Source organism: Theobroma umbraticum, unplaced genomic scaffold, assembly GCF_002168275.2.
Source record: "Theobroma umbraticum cultivar Fairchild unplaced genomic scaffold, ASM216827v3 scaffold_56.0, whole genome shotgun sequence".
In the NCBI taxonomy this organism is placed as follows: Eukaryota; Viridiplantae; Streptophyta; class Magnoliopsida; order Malvales; family Malvaceae; genus Theobroma; species Theobroma umbraticum.
Window position 1 is genome coordinate 11,380,563 of NW_018397256.1, and position 16,925 is coordinate 11,397,487.

Here is a 16,925-nt window from a genome sequence, read left to right on the forward strand (position 1 = left end):
AAAAAAAAAATTTCTTTCTGCATTGAATATTGGATTCCATTATGAGATCATGCGTGAATCGAATAAAACATGATTCTTATGTTAATTGCTTTGCCTCTAAGATTTTTGAATTGGATTTCATATTAGTCTCAATCAGAACCAACAAAAAAAAAAAAGTAGCTGCCATTTGCTTCCCTGGAAAAGGAAAAGTTTCAGAAATGTGTGCTGAATTTCGTGTTTTATTCATTGACGCTAATCCATGACGCGATCTAATATATCATAGCTTTTCAATTTTCATGATGTTCGGTAACGTCCTTTTTGTTTTTAATCTGCTTTTACCGATAAGTCTTATCCGATAATGGCTTCCAATGCGCAAAACAATGTGGAGCAGCAACAACCGGCACAGTCACAGAGGATACAAATATACCCTACCACTAACCCTGGAGTTTCCCCCTTTTGGAGAGGTGCTCGATAATAGTTGTTTTGCTCTTAATTCATGGCTACATCAAGTTGATACAAGGTGCAGTTTTATTCGTTTTTATTTTCCTTTAAACCAAACGTTCTGTTTGCAGACAAGTATGAAAGAGATGCTAAGAAGTATTGGGATCAATTCTACAGGCGGCATCAAGATAGAGTAAGTTTCCCCTTGCAGTTTTCTTCAATCATGTTCCGCTCCTATAGCAACCGCTACTGTCACTTTGTTATTACTTTAATGTGCTATTACCATTACTAAGCCCCAGAATTTGGACTGGTAATGAACATGTTGCTGATCGGTAATGTCTAATGCAATGAGAGATATAGTTGCTCAGATGCCAGAGATCAAAACTCTCATGTTACAAAGTTTGGTTTAATCTTGTACTAGCTATGGGTGGTGTGCAAAGCTCCTTTTGGCTCACTTCTAGAAAATTTGCAACTTCAGTAGAACCACAGCTACAAGAATTTTACTCTAATTATTTTTACTGCTTTTTGACGTTCTCCATTTCCTGTTGCTTCAGTTTTTCAAAGATCGGCACTACTTGGACAAGGAGTGGGATCAGTATTTCTCTGTGAGTCATAGATAAGAATTTTCTTATCCATATATTTGATTTTATTATCACATTTTGGTTCCATATTTACTTTTTTTTCTATTTACTCAGGGAAGTGGAAGAAAAGTTATTTTGGAGGTATATCACCTAACATCCTCCTTCACATAAGCAGTATCTACCAACTTTATTCCTGAGTTTAATTCAGCAATAGGTTGTTTATTATTGCCAGCTTATTTGACCATGAACTTGTTAATTGAGTTCGAGTAAATGTGGAATTGTGCTAGCTTTTCTACCTTCTGTATGAGTTCTTATTATATTTCTCTAATTTAGTCTGGTAATTTTAATTGAGATCCCCTTATTGTTACTGGAGAATTTTGTGGCAAATATATATATTTTTTATCTGTGTAGGTTGACCCAGAGTTTGTGATTTTCTTCTTCTACTTGCATTTAGTACTTTGGTTGATAAATTAGTCCCATGATCTTTGCTTCCTCAACTATTTCATTTATATTTTTGGTCACTATTTTCTTTCTTACATAATTATAAACTGTGGTAGCATTTGACCCAACTTTTCCTTATAGTGTGTGTTAAGTAGTGTCTTTGTGGGAAGATTCTCAAATTCTCCTCTTGTAAAGGTGCTATATTTATAGAGTTAATGTGAGTGATCTTGGTAAGCAGGTTGGCTGTGGAGCTGGAAATGCTGTATTCCCTTTGATTGCAACTTACCCAGATGTTTTTGTTCATGCATGTGATTTTTCACCCCGTGCAGTTAATTTGGTTAAGGTTTAGTTTCTTGTTCTCTTACTGCTCCATTATTCATAATTGGAGGTTGAATACCTATTATTTAGAGATCTAGTTTAAATAGTTATTGCAGCATGAATGAATTTGTTTCCCTTATTATTGTAGGCACATAAAGAGTTCACTGAGACTCGTGTCAGTGCTTTTGCCTGTGACCTGACGACTGATGACCTTAGCAAACAGATTTCTCCAGCCTCTGTTGATGTTGTAACCATGGTATTTGAATAATCATTTTGATATATTATTATTTTCTCCTTGTCCGTATGTTTGTGTTTCATTTATGATGTTTATTATACATTAAGCAGCTGACCTTTTAAGTAGATTTTTGTGTTATCTGCAGTATCCCCAGAGAAGATGCCTTCAGTCTTGCAGAACATCAAAAAAGTTCTCAAGGTAAGTAATAACTATATTTGCATCACGGCAATATATCAGGATTTCTTATCTACCTTGCTGATACAAAACTAAACTTGGTACCTTTCTTTTTGCATTTTTTCTCTTTTTCCCTTTCCAGCCAAATGGTTATGTGCTGTTTCGAGACTATGCTGTTGGAGACCTTGCTCAGGTTGATCTATGCGCACTTTTTTAGTAAGATTAATGTGCTGGACTTCTGTTATGATTTCATAGTTTCTTGTAATAATCTGAGAATATATGTTCTGAGTTTTTGGTGCTTTAATTAAGGTCTTTTTGCTGAGCAAAAAAAAAATTTAAGGGCTTGTTTGCCCTTAGCTGATATTTACAATACCAGGAAATTTAGATTTCAGTTTTTGTTCAATTGGAATGGTGGTGTGTGTTTCATTATGCAGGCACATGTATGGATATAAAGGTAATGCTCACCTTACCTACGGGTAAAAATGGTCATTAAGACTAGCTGGTTGCTTCTATTAAGCAAATTCTCTATTGCTTTATAATTTTAAGGGAATGCATTCACTACTATCTACTCTGCAGTCGATGACTGATCTGCAGCTGGTTTTTTTCCTTTAATATACTTGGAGTGCTTTCGTGTATAATGACATGATTTGAACAATAGAAGCATCCTGATTTAGAACACTGATTATTCAAGTGTTTGAAGCAGAACATTATTAAGTTTATATCGTAAGGTATATTTTTCCTTTTTAACTGGATTCTACATTGTTTAAATTGATCCTATCTCTAACCATTTGATGTCTAGTGTAGCTTAGCATGGTGGCTTGTCTGCTTCTGATGTGTATTTTTCCATATATATATACCTTGGTTGACAGGAAAGGTTCTGTGGCAAGGATCAAAAAATCAGTGAAAACTTCTATGTCAGGGGTGATGGCACTGTATGTACCAGTCATGTTATGCATTTATCTTAGTATTTTTGCCTTTCAGTAGGGCAGATGTTTAACAATCTAACACTCTCCTTTTCAGCGTGCTTTCTATTTTTCTAATGAGTTCTTGACAAGCTTGTTTAAAGAACAAGGACTTGATGCTGAAGAACTTGGTTTGTGTTGCAAACAAGTTGAGAATCGAGCACGTGAATTGGTGATGAATCGGTAAATGATCAATGACTTAGCAAGAGAACAAACTTTTTGCCCTCTGGGATGATACTAATTCTGATTTCCAACTTTTGAGTTGCTTCACTTTTCTTGGAAGAACTTTACATTTGCCCTGAAGGAATTGTATTGCCTGTGATTTTAGGCGTTGGGTCCAAGCTGTATTTCGCTATTCAGATTGTGTAAACTCTTTCCCTAGTTCAGAGGCTCCAACTGAGGCTGCTGTGGAGCCTGTTGAAGATGTGGTTGACATGTCTGAAGGTATGACAGTCGAAATGTTTGGAGTTCCAACTACAAATGATAATGAGGTAAAGATTTGAATACTTATTGAACATTGAATATTATATTTATTTCTAAGATAGTTCCATTTCCTTTTTTTTTTATTTGGACAAGAAATGTATCCTTGTTGCTCTTCTTCTGCTTCTTGTATCTTACCTTCATTGCATTCCATATTTCTAAATTATGAATTAAATTTTAACTTGGACTTCTGTGTCATTAGCTGATCTCGACATGCATGCTTCTAATTTTATGTTTACTTCTTCAAAGACATCAAGTTGTTCTCTTCCTATATTTCCCTCAGGTTATTAACATTGAGCTTGAAGGCCGCAATTTCAAGATCAAAGTACTATCCAAAGAGTACCAACACACATGCAAATCAACTGGCTTGATGCTGTGGGAATCAGCTCGTTTGATGGCTGCCATCCTTGCAAGAAATCCAAATATTGTTGCAGGGAAAAGGGTTTTGGAATTGGGGTGCGGCTGTGGAGGCATCTGCTCAATGGTTGCCGTCAGATCTGCAAACACTGTGGTTGCCACGGACGGAGATAGAATAGCACTTGAGTTATTGACCCAAAATATCACATCAAACCTTAGACCACCATTTTTAACTAAACTTATTACAAAGAGACTCGAATGGGGAAATAGAGATGACATCAAAGCCATTAAAGCCTTGAATACTGAAGGCTTTGATCTAATCATAGGAACAGACGTTACTTACATTCCTGAAGCTATTTTACCTTTGTTTTCAACTGCAAGAGATTTGATGTCATCCAACAGAAGTGCTGAGAGGGACGAAGCGCCAGCACTAATTCTCTGTCATATCTTTCGGCGAGTTGACGAGCCATATCTACTTTCAGCTGCATCTCAATTTGGTTTTAGGCTTGTAGACAAGTGGGCAAAGGCAAGTGCAACTGATCAGTCTCAAAGCTTAATCAGCTCTTGGTTTCCAGAGGACAGTTTCAAGGCGCATATCCCTACTTCGGCACTAAATATCATGTATTTCCAAATAGATTGAAAGGCATCTTAATGCTTTAACATTAATGATAGTTTGCCCTAATTTTGCTTTTAAAAAAAAAATACTTCATACGTTTAATCAGAACTGAATTCATTTTTGTAGCTTGGTGTTCTTCATAGTTGTACCATTGTCTCTTCCTGTATCAATCCAGAAGATCATACAAATTGCATTTGCTTAAAACTTGCCCGCCAAATTCTGATATGTAAACGTTCAAACAGTGAAGATGAACTCATTTGTTTCTCAGAAAAGGAAAGCCATTGAAGCAAAGGATCGACAAATTACAGTTCAGACATACAAGAACTTCAACACAGTTTTTGTATTGAAAAAATTAAGCTTGAAAATGTGACAACAAGATCATGAGTAAGACAGATAAAAATTGCACCCCAAAGAGTTGAGAATTGCCTCTTCCCTTCTCCTTATATCCCTCGATTAATCCCAAACTTGGCAGGAATTTTGTGTTCATTTTCAAATGATCATTAACCATAGAGAATCGCAATCTGGGGACCTCAATGGGTCACACCACAAGGAACTTTACTTTATTAGATTTGCTCCACCAAAGAAGAACAAAGATAAAAGAGAGTAAAATAACTAAGAATGGTACAACTTACAAGGAAAAAAGATTACTCGTTTTCCTTTTTTCTGCTGAGCATGCAAAGGAAATTACTAGTATTCTAGGCACCAAGTGAAAATCATGTGCCCTCACATAGAGAATTGAGCTCTACAAAATATGAATCCTCAACATAGAAAACGCCTTTACAGCATTTCAAGCGTCCATCCAGCAGGAAGGAAACATTATTCAAAGGAAAAAGAAGGAAGGAAGAAATGGAAACCCTTCTTTCTCCTTGGTCTTAGTACATGAGAGAACGAAGTTTGAGAAAAATTCTTCAAACTTCCATGTACTCTATGCTGAAGTTGGACATGTCGAGTTCCCTGGTTAATTTGGTAGATTTCAAAGTCTTTTTGCTTCATGAACTGACGCCATCGTTGCCTTCTTACCGTTATTACCAGCCAAGAACCAGTTGGCTTTTCAGATAAGAGTTAACAAATTAAGAACCATGGCTGTGTCACCTTTGAAACACCGAGCTCATGTTCTTGGATCATTAGATTGTAGATTCTGGTTGTACTCTTAAGGCCTCCATGTCTGCTTTGAGCACGTATCTCTACAGATCTGATGAACAGAAGAACAGGTTCTAAAGCAAGGAGATGAGACATTTATCCGCATATCATATATAGCAGTAAGTAAAGAGGAATAGAGGAGGAAGACACAAGAAATTCACTCGAGATACCCTATTCTTCAATTCATCAGATGAACCATAGTGTAATGTAAATAAAAACTTGACAGAACTGAGCAAAACCTGACCGCAGTGCAACTGCATCTTCACATAAACAAGTTAATTTTTATATATAGAATGCAACATTTATGTGAAGATTATGTGCTTCATCCATAGCTAGTTAATGAAGCTGAGAGATATATACCTGTATCAATTCAACGAAAAAATAGATTAAGAAGCAAAATGCACATCTAGTTATGGATATAGCTTCATACTTCATACCCCCTTTTGTTCACTAGCTAAAAACCCAGCTTAGATCTAGCTAGTTACACAGTAAATTCCATACGCACAAATGGACCCTATAAGCTATATATATAGGGTTATGAGACTGAAACCTAAACTGACGATGGGAAAAGAGAAATTGGAGGCAAGTACGACTCCTTTAGCTGGTCTTGTCCTTGTACACTGATGAATGATGAGAACAAAAACAGTGACCTTTTTTAGGTTTTGGTCTTTCGATGGAGCTTATGGTTCAGCTTTGATACTGTAAAAGTACAAGCCAAGTACAAGAACCTTGTAGCCCATTACAGTGACTTGCCAATGCAAGGACAAGCACTGTCATGACTTCTTTCCTTTTGCCACGAGTACGCAAGTTAATGAAGAGTCAGTACAAACTACATGTCCAAGTTTGGCGTGTTCACAGTAAATTCATGCAAAATAAACAGAAATCCCTAGCTGGTCTAAAACAGGCTCATGCACATACAAGGAAAGAACAAAGAGAGAGAGAGAAAGAGAGAGAGAGAGAGAGAGAGAGAGAGAGAGGTGGATGACAGATAGAGAGTGAGCACGCAGAGCTTCAAGCATGAGAGCCAAGCATGCAAGAAAGCACCCTGTGTGCTCACTCTCTTCTGTCACCTCCCTTACCCTAAAGCCCTTTTTAGCAGAGAGATTAGATCATAGGCTTCCTACCAAGCATGTTGAAGCTGAAACCAAAAGACACCCCCCCATCCCTTTAGGTAAGCATCCCTATGTACCCCAGAAATGTTCCATTAGACTACTGAAGCATCTCTCTTTGTTTCTGCTTTGCTTTGCTTTGGTGTGGGAAGCATTGAAGGAGCATAGGGCTTTATATAGAATGGAAAAGAGAGTGGTTGCATCACGTTTGGAATAAATGTGGGTTTATCTGTTATTGGTCACTCCCAATTATTTTATTACCATTATGCAGAGATCGATTGAAAAAAAAAAAAGAAAGTGAGTCATTATCTTTGTTGTCACCCCCAGAGGCCCATACAAATCTAACCAGACTCATTTATTCAACTACTCTTACCAATGCATCTAGTAATTCTAAATATCTTAACCCTCCAATCCTCAAGTTTTCTCTTTTATCGTGTTATACTCTCAATCAATACTCACTCCTATCTCTTTTCAACTGGGCCTCATGAATGAATCTGCTCTCTTCCACATTAAAAATGGCTTCTTGAAGAAGACTTTTGGAACTATTCGCCTTGCTTTTGAAAGAGAGAGTTCATATAGTTTTAAGCTAATAGAATTATAATAACTAGTACTACTCTACACAATTGGATATATCTCGTACGTGATATCTACTCAAATAAATGCGAAAACCCAAAATCTTCTTCAATGTTCTCATCAGTTGATTTTTTTTCTTCCCCTTTGGAGATACAGATGATTGGAGAAGAGGGCTGCTAAGGTAAAGAGCAGCAAGCCATATAACAAAAACAAAGGAGATCACGCGTCTACACCCAAACAAGAAAGCAGAACCACACCAGCAGCCGCATTAAAAAACCCTTTTAGGCTGCCTAGTGCCAACAAACAAGTGAGAAGAACAAGAAAAAAAGGAACACACAAGAATAGACCAGCAGGGAAGCCCCCACAACAGATGACTACTCATTCTATTGTTGCAAAGGTTTTTTCATTCTCTTAAGCAGTTGAATACATCCCTCCATTTGCCACACATGTTAGTTACCCAGGAACTTTAGTTCTTACTTCTATATGTTTTCCCACATTAGCACATAAAATGTAGGAAACAGTACTATCAAAGATATATGGATCTTACCTATTCCATTCCATTTTTCGGTTACTTTCACCCAAATGCTTCATATATTCTTAGTCGACGTTGATTGAGCTTTTGGCTTAGTCAAGCAACAACATTTCCTTACATTTCTCAATTATATATATTGCCCCTGACATGATTATATTGCCATTGCTTATGAGATCACAGAAACCATTACTAACATTTTCAACAGTGATTGATGTAGGAGAGCATTCAAAGAAATAACTTCATGACTTGAATTGTCATGAGAAACACAAGTTAAACTCATACCATCTGTCTTCAAGGTTATTACTATATCATTTTATCCTTCTCGTTTGCATACCACAAGGCATATCCAATGAGGTTGGGACCCCAAAAACTGCTGGTCCCTTCCTATTGCCTTTGGGAAAAGAGAAAGAGAAAGAGAAAAGAAAGATGAAGAAGAAGAAAAGAAGAGCAAAGAAAGAGCGAGTTGGGTTTCGGATAGGATCAGCCAATGAGAGCTCACCACAGCCTCATGAACGCATGACTATGCAAAGATCCAATACGGCGCTAAAGCAGCTTAAAGTATATATGCTTTATATTAATTAAACAAAATAATGATGTGAAGAATCATTGACAATGTTCCGACCAATCACTCCAAATGCGTGGTTCGCGGGGACGTCATGCCTTTCCTACATTCCGTATTCAGTAGTATAATCGCCATTAGATTTGATACTTGCGTAAAGCACCCCCTTCCTCTAACCCTTCGCTTAATTAATTACTTGGGGGTACATGTCTTTTCTTCCCAACTCATGCATGCTTCCCATTTAATGTGTAATGATGTGAACCGCGTTGATCCAATCACCTAATCTAGTTTATCAAATCATAATCAGATTGTAGACTTGTACGAGAAACTCCACTTTAAGCCATTAAATTTTTTGAATATATAAACTGTTTATAATTTTAACCAATATTAGATAAAAAATAAAAGAATATACCCACTTCTCAATGAACATATAAGAATGTCTCGTAATGGAGAATAACCTAATTTACTTACTTTTCTTGTACTTAGAATGATGGCATATAGTGGGTACAAGCAAAGAATTATAAAATTTTCCCATTATGGAAGTGGGGTATTTCTTGTTTGTGGTCTAAACTTTCCCTTTCAAGAGTGGAAGATGAGGGAGGCGGCTGCCATACATGTGGATTCCCATTTCCCAGCAGCTTTAAAAGAAAAATCATCTGTTGAAAAGAGGGCAACCCCCCTCTCCCTCTCCCACAGGCCACAACTTGCTTCAACAAAGCATCTTCTTCTGTTATAAGGGGAAGGGCCTTTTGTGTGTTTTTTTTCTTCCATGGTAACCCTAACGGCTGGTAGAGGAGCACGTTAGGATCCTATCTCGTGCCACTTTCGGCAACTAGAGATTTGGTTTATGCGTGTGGGTTACAAGTGGCAACATAGGGGAAGTTCGACCCTGCTGGCTTGAGACCCAGCCATGAGTTTGTTGTTTTGCCTTTGCAACTCCTAGCACAATCTATTCCCCATCCGAAATGATTCCATCATATATTTCCATGGAAGTCCAAGCAAAAAGAGGAGTGATCGCTATCAGGAATGTGAAAGCTTTGTTTTTCTTCTTATTAAATGGTGTCCAATCAGGAATCGCCTAATCATATTATCTATTTGGGATAATTCCCTTTCTTTTCTTTCTTGGATTTTCTTGGTCACATGTCTCTTTCGGAGTTAGACACAGAGTTTCAAACATATTCCATAATCTTCCACATGTAACAAATACTTACATATCTCACTTAATCTATATGAGAATTTTATTCCCACCAAAGGATGCCTGTGTAACAAGATGATAATCTTGATTAATATGATTTGGAACAAAAAGATCTTTATTCATTCATTCAGAATTTGTAAAACATTTTGGTAATGTTAATGTCTGTCAACACCAAATTAGTAAAGTACTACTTAGAATGTATGAATATCCCATTGATCATATATATACCCCTTATAAAATATTTGAGAATTAAGCATCTAAATATCATCTTCATGCTTGACTACCCTGACCTGACCGACTACAAGACTAGTCCAAAGGACAGATACTAGGAAATCTAGCCATTATTATTTATGGAAGGATATGGAGACAATCAAGTTTCTTCCCAAGCAAAACATATGTATCCCCTCAGTTGAAAAAGTGTATCCTTTGAAAAAGGAAATGGCATGTACTAAAAGGGTTGGAGTATTGAGGACCATGAAATTCCCATGACATGAGAACAGAGGGGAATAAGCCGGTTTGTGGGTCGACAGCTCAATGCTAAGCATGTGATGATTTCAGGGTCGATCAGATGCATGTGCTTTCACCACATGCTTCTCTAACTTTGCCAACATGAATGTCTGCTATTGGCTTAGGAGGGAGGCACAAACAACACCTAATGCCCATGCATGAACCCCAACACTTTTTAATTTGTTTAACATTTTCACTCAAAAAATAAAGAAAACTTATGGACACATGAATTGTGAATTATTGTGATCCTCCAGTTTTGTTTTCCTTTTGGTCTCCGGAAGGGATACCAGGTTACTTTTACAATTTCAAAAGCCGGTGGTTTCGTTACTAAATGATGTATAGAAAGGACATATGTGCTGAAATTACTTGGTCAAAACAAATTAATCAAATCAGTCTCTCTGGATTCATTACTTTTCTTATGTAGCCAGGAGACATCTAATCTAACTCTTCAATGCTAGGTGGAAACTAATAACAGTGATATATTTTTATTTTTGAAAGGTGTAAGTATCGAATTAATAGAGTTAATTTGTATTATAAAAAACTATCACTGTAAAGGTAATAGTGCATTTGCACATAAAGAGACATCAAACTTTCCACTAACGTACACTTTATGTGTAAAAAATATAAAAATAATTTATATCGATTACGTTTGGGATTACACTAAATAAGATATTCACTTTCCATTACTATTTAATACATTTTCATAAAATATATTCTTAAATATATATATATATATATATATATATCATCTTACATTCCGGAATATATATATCATTCGATTCTCCCATGTAACTAAATGCTACAATCAATATTTTCTTCCATTTAACGAATAATGGAAAGAGGATGAAGGAACCAACAAATAGTGTTCTTGATTATATCTTCGTTTGTCCATACGTTCAGATAGGGAGTAACAATGAAGGAAAATATGAAATGAGAGAAGGAAGTTGGGCAAGAAAATTCATTTATCTCTGTTTTTAATCAAAATTGGAGCCTTGGAGCATCGCAACAAACAAGATTTTCACAAAAACCCAGGAGACCAGAACAAAAAAAAAGAAAAGAGAATAATTATAATGAAGTCCAACAAACGAAATCCAGTTTAACCTTTCCCTAACTAAAACAAACAGACATGTATGCTCTTGTGTGTGAGAATGAACCAATCAGATCAAATCCGCAACATTGGCAGGCAGCTCCTCAATCACCACATTGTAGAACCTCTGGATGTCAGCCAGCATCCTGTCATCATCTCTCGTCACAAAGTTGATTGCAACACCTTTCCTCCCAAACCTTCCACTTCGACCAATGCGGTGAAGATAGTTCTCAGGCTGAGTCGGCAAATCATAGTTAATAACCAAGGAGACCTGCTGGACATCAATCCCTCGAGCCAAGAGATCAGTGGTGATCAGCACACGTGAAGATCCTGAACGGAACTCACGCATGATAATATCCCTTGTGTTCTGGTCCATGTCTCCATGGGTAGCAGAGACCGTGTGATCACGGCTCCGCATTTGATCGGTAAGCCAATCAACTTTGCGCCTGGTGTTAACAAAGATGACACTCTGAGTGATGGCCAGAGTTTCATAGAGATCACAAAGCGTGTCAAGCTTCCACTCCTCCTTGTCAACATTGACGTAAAACTGCTTAATACCTTCAAGGGTAAGCTCATCACGCTTTACAAGAATTCTGACTGGTTTGTTCATGAACTTCCGCGTAATCTCAAGAGCCTCAGGTGGCATTGTTGCAGAAAACACACCAACCTGTACTTTTGCAGGGAGTTGCTGGAAGATATCATATATCTGAAAAAGAAGATGTTAGGCTCAATCAATCACAAATGTTAAAAGGTATATTAATACATAATTTAACACATCAGATGAGAAGAAAGCCCGTTGAGAAGCAAACAGGCAGACAGCGTATACATAGTTAATGACACTGCCAATTAGAAGAAAATTATTAGCACAAGGGCCGTTGTTTGTTAATCCTAATGCAAAAGTATTTAAGACAGCATGGTGAGGAGGGTTAAAAATTTAGTATTCCATTGATTTAGTATTCTTTTCTCAATTTAAGCAGGACACACATTTCCTTTGATTTCACTCACCAAAGCAGTTACCAAATACCTAGGTACTTACTTGCAGAAATGTATTGTTATAGATTCATGATCATCAAATATTAAATAATCATTGTCAACAATATATTTACTACTACCATCACCACCATGACTGACAAAGGTCTTCTAATACAAAAGGTCATCATCTCTTAGATGTCATCCACGAATTCATTTTAAGCTAGGCACTTATTGGCAACTAAGACTTAGGCACTTACGGAAGTAGTTTATTGGCGAAGTGTTATTATCATTATTATGATCATCGATGAAGAAACTCCTTTCATCCTTTTCTTCATTTAAGCAAGACAGTTACTGTCCTTTATTTTTCTAGCTAAATTGGCCACCAAGCACTTAGGTACTGAAGTGTTATTATCATTATTATGATCATCAATCAAGAAACTCCTGTGAATGAATGTGGCACTAAACATTATGCACAACTATTCATACTATTTAAGGCAAGATATTGACCTGATCTTTAAAACCTCGGGAAAGCATTTCATCAGCTTCATCCAGGACAAACATCCTAATAGCATCCGCACGAAGGGACTGCCTACGAAGCATGTCAAAAACACGACCAGGAGTCCCAACTACAACATGGACACCAGCAGCAAGGATCCGTTGATCTTCCCGGACACTGGTTCCACCAACACATGCATGAACTTTTACTCCCAAGTAATCACCAAGGGCTCGCATGACTTTCTCAATCTGTTGTGCAAGCTCTCTGGTGGGAGCAAGAACCAAAGCTTGACATTGTACTAAATCATAATCCAGCTGCTGCAAGATCCCAGAGCAGAACGTTGCTGTTTTACCAGTACCAGACTGCGCTTGCTGAATTACATCTAGACCTTTGCAGAAGGGAACAATTCCCCTTTGCTGAATTGCAGAAGGCTTCTCAAACCCTGTACAGAAGAATTATGTCATAAATTTTGGTTCTCAACATAAGCGTTTTTTTTTTTTCTTGTTCAATGATAGAAAGGCCAAATAATTAGAAAAAATATTAAGATTACCATAAGCATAAATGCCTCTTAGGAGGTTTTCTTTCAAACCCATTTTATCAAAGCTCTCACAAACCTCATCATAAGCAGTAAAGAACTCTTTTCCTTCATCAGAAAGCCTATAATCATGAGCCAATAAAAATCAGAAATTAAGTATACCTGATTAAGAATTAATAAAAGAAAATTGAGGTGAATGTAAAACTTACACTTCATTCATTTTGCTGTCATATTGATGAGCATCGTATTGTGATCCATCAGGTGCGAGTCCAGCCATGACTGTAACCAGCAACAAAAAAAGCATCACATAAGAGATGGTAAGACATCTATAACAGAACCATACAACTAATATTAGATTTCACATCTCCCAACACTATCAGTGCACCACCACAATGCCTAAAAGAGCAATATATAAATAACTTCCCCAAACTAAAACAGCATTTTTAAAAACAAACAGTAATCTCCATCTGATATAAGTGTTCGAGTGCAAGCATACCAACTTTATTCAGGACTAAAATCTTATGTCAACATTTACAGGCCGTTTCTTTATAATCCAGAATGACCCATTTACAATGACAACGTTTTTTTGGTGCTTAAAAAATGCTCGTAGACAAGTGTTTAAATAAATGGAAACATAAGAACATAACAAGTAAAGCATTTAACAGACAATAGAAACATCAAACAATTAAGCCCTGAAATCTTAACGCATGAAGCAGTTAATCCAGAGTCAATCTAACAGCTGGAACATAGAGTTCCATATTTAGCTACCTAAAACCTCCAAGTAAACTAATGTAAAATATTTAAGCCATCAAATTCAAATTAAAAATAGACAATATTAAAGGCTTGATAACTAATACAATTGACGATGAAACGGTTATCATACTACAATATAATACAACAGAAAGAAGATCACGTAAATGAATCCTGATGAATGTCGGTCATCACTGGTTAATAAACATAATCAACAAAAATTATGTTACGAAACAGAACTTAAAGACACTGATCACAAAGCTCGCCAAACCATGATCAAAGAAACCAGACAGCGCCTTATGTTATTCATATTGGTGATCAAACGACACAGTATCAAAATACAAAAACAAATCTAAACAAACATCGACAGTGCAATACGATAAATAAAGTATAGTAATCGGACCGGTTACTTTCAAAAAAAAAAAGCCTCTAGCAGAAAACAAAGCAATAGAGCAAAAAACAGAATCCGAGAATCGAAGATCACCTGTTTGGTTTGATTGTCGTTGTTTTCGAGATTGAATTGATACGAGAAACTGAAGAATTTAAGGTTAGAAGTTTTGGAGAACACTCTAACCGGATCTGAAGAACAGTTCTTTTTGGACAGGAACAGCAGTTTAAAGGTTTTGGAGCAAGGGGTTAATGACGAGACGGAGAAGCACACGTGCTTATATACGAGAAATTGTAATCCTAGTTGTGTTTTCGTTTGGGACATTAATATTTGACATAAATTTGAAAAACGAAACTTACATGGAGTCGGTTGTAAGAAGGTCGATTTGTAATGACCGTAGAGATTACGCCAGGTAATGAAATGTGGACGAACATACCCTTGCATATTGACCGCAAAGGATGAGTTGGGTTGAACGATTGGCGATTGGTTGGATTGGCATTGTCAGGCCACGTGGATTGCTTGGTGACGAAATTGCCCCTTCTTTATTTTGGCCAATTCCTGTAAAGCGACTGGCTTATTGGCTGCCTGTTTAGGTTGGAGACTAGTAATTCATTATGTTCTTTTTAGTAGAAGACGAACAATTTCTTAAGGTTTAGTTAAAATAAAATTACTCTTAGTTTAAAATTTTAATTTTTTTAATTTGGTTAAAAATTAACTTGTTATTTGAGAAATATAATAATTTAATTATCATGTTAATTTTTTTTAATACATAAAAGTTGGATGACTAGATTAGTGTTTCAAAGTAAAAAGACCATACATACTATTTAAGAACACAATTCTTCATGAGGAATTATTAATTTTCTTACACTTAGAGGACAACTTTGAGACAAAAAATCTACACAATTGATTCCCCTGATGATAAATATGTCTAATCTCTGTAACCCATTTCTCTTAAATCAGTGAAATACAACATTGAATTAATGAATCATGAAGATGAAAAGCTCCAACCCATGCAATGAGAAACTAAACAATAAGCATCAACTTCCAAGACTAGTGAACTAATTTGTAAACTTCTTGCTAACAGTAGACCCTCGTGAATACCCTATTATTCAACTGTCAAATTATTAGTACTTCCAATATTGAGAACAAAACCTCTGATTCATGCATAATTGGAGTTACGGATCCACCCCCTGTAGAAGCACATTTTAAGCCAACTTTATAAAGCTCCATTTATATTCAATAAGAGGCTACCCAAAGCAAATGGTTGCCACTTTGGTGTCTCGTTTGGTGCTTGCTTAGAATTCAAAACTTTCATAATTTCTTTAGATGTAATACGAGTCTTTTTTCAAACAACTTTTAGGGTATTTTGTAAAATTGTTAAAATTCACTTATTTTAATTTTTTTAAATTTTATTACAAATTGAGAGTTCCATACACAATCATTAAGAAATTTAATTTACAACATACAATTATGCCGTAACAAGAATTATCTATTGATTGTAATCAGTAATCCTATATTTTTCTTGTAAAAGGATAATCTCATAACAAGTGTAAAGTAGATTTAGCTACCAATTAGCACTAATCACAAAAAGTTGAATCCACCATTTCTTTCTTTATCCATAATACACTTGTATGTAGACGATCTAGTAACAACGTAGTCCAAATGAAAAACTTCAGTCTTTCAGTACAGTATAGTCGCCACACCCGCTTGTAATCCTCACCTTTATATCAACTCATCAATGGGCTTTTAGCAACCTAAAAATCGACCCAACACATTCGATCCCCCTGATGTGGAGCTAGTGGAATTGGTACTGCTGTTATCTGCAATATGACATATTCTGGACGCAAATGCTTGAACACACCGTTGATCTCAAACCTTATCTTCGGAAATAAAATCAGCCACTTTTCTATATCTAAGTTCTCCATCCAAGGAGTCATTAATATGAGCTAATAAAGGACCATCCCTACCCTACAAGTCGGACCAGAAATTTATCTTGATCCCATTGCCTATAAACCATTTCCTTCCCATGTTTAGTAATGTTCTGCACTTCAAAATTCCTTTCCAGGTTGAAGATGCATTTTTTGCAACAGCAATTGAATGAAAATTACCATTTGTGAGATACTTACTTTTCAAGATCTTACAAGATAGAGAATTGGAATTGTTTTCTAGGCGCCATCCAATTTTTGCTAATAAAGCAATATTGGAATCTCTTGCCGTATTAAGCCCAAACCTCCTTGCATTTTAGGTAAGCACATTTTATCCCACTTAACCAAGTGACAATGGGAACTATCTTCTGAACCACCTCACGGGAAATTCTCTATTTCATTTTTTAAATAAAAGATAAATATATCTCTTTGTTATTTCTTTCTCTATTTCATTTTTTTTTCTTTTTGCTTCTTTTTTTCCCAAGACTTTTTGTTTTAATTACAAAACTATGAGGTTTAATTAGATATAATTATAATTACATGATTTATTTAGTTTTAAAATTATTTTTAGTT

General features: G+C 36.1%; 3 protein-coding genes across 3 annotated transcripts in view; 2 read left to right on the forward strand and 1 right to left on the reverse strand.

The window, feature by feature from the left end:
• LOC110410751 (conserved oligomeric Golgi complex component-related / COG complex component-like protein) overlaps positions 1 to 289 on the forward strand; it is a 2,911-nt gene extending 2,622 nt beyond the window's left edge. The window contains exon 8 of the mRNA XM_021420615.2: positions 263 to 289. Coding sequence (XP_021276290.1) covers positions 263 to 289 — 27 coding nt within the window. The remainder of the gene's footprint in view (positions 1 to 262) is intronic.
• On the forward strand, positions 7 to 4,709 carry LOC110411513 (S-adenosyl-L-methionine-dependent methyltransferases superfamily protein). Its single transcript, XM_021421704.1, has 12 exons — positions 7 to 443; positions 552 to 613; positions 975 to 1,025; positions 1,116 to 1,142; positions 1,681 to 1,785; positions 1,909 to 2,016; positions 2,122 to 2,193; positions 2,312 to 2,362; positions 3,039 to 3,101; positions 3,190 to 3,314; positions 3,460 to 3,622; positions 3,895 to 4,709. The coding sequence occupies exons 1-12, from the start codon at positions 338 to 340 to the stop codon at positions 4,606 to 4,608; spliced, it is 1,647 nt and encodes a 548-aa protein (XP_021277379.1). The 5' UTR covers positions 7 to 337; the 3' UTR covers positions 4,609 to 4,709.
• Positions 4,710 to 11,143: 6,434 nt separating this feature from the next.
• LOC110410577 (eukaryotic initiation factor 4A-8-like) lies at positions 11,144 to 14,750 on the reverse strand. Its single transcript, XM_021420343.2, has 5 exons — positions 14,524 to 14,750; positions 13,499 to 13,568; positions 13,305 to 13,411; positions 12,766 to 13,196; positions 11,144 to 11,992 (listed from the first exon to the last, which is right to left on the reverse strand). Exons 2-5 carry the CDS (start codon positions 13,564 to 13,566, stop codon positions 11,357 to 11,359), a joined length of 1,242 nt encoding a protein of 413 aa, XP_021276018.1. The 5' UTR covers positions 13,567 to 13,568; positions 14,524 to 14,750; the 3' UTR covers positions 11,144 to 11,356.
• Positions 14,751 to 16,925: the final 2,175 nt, after the last annotated feature.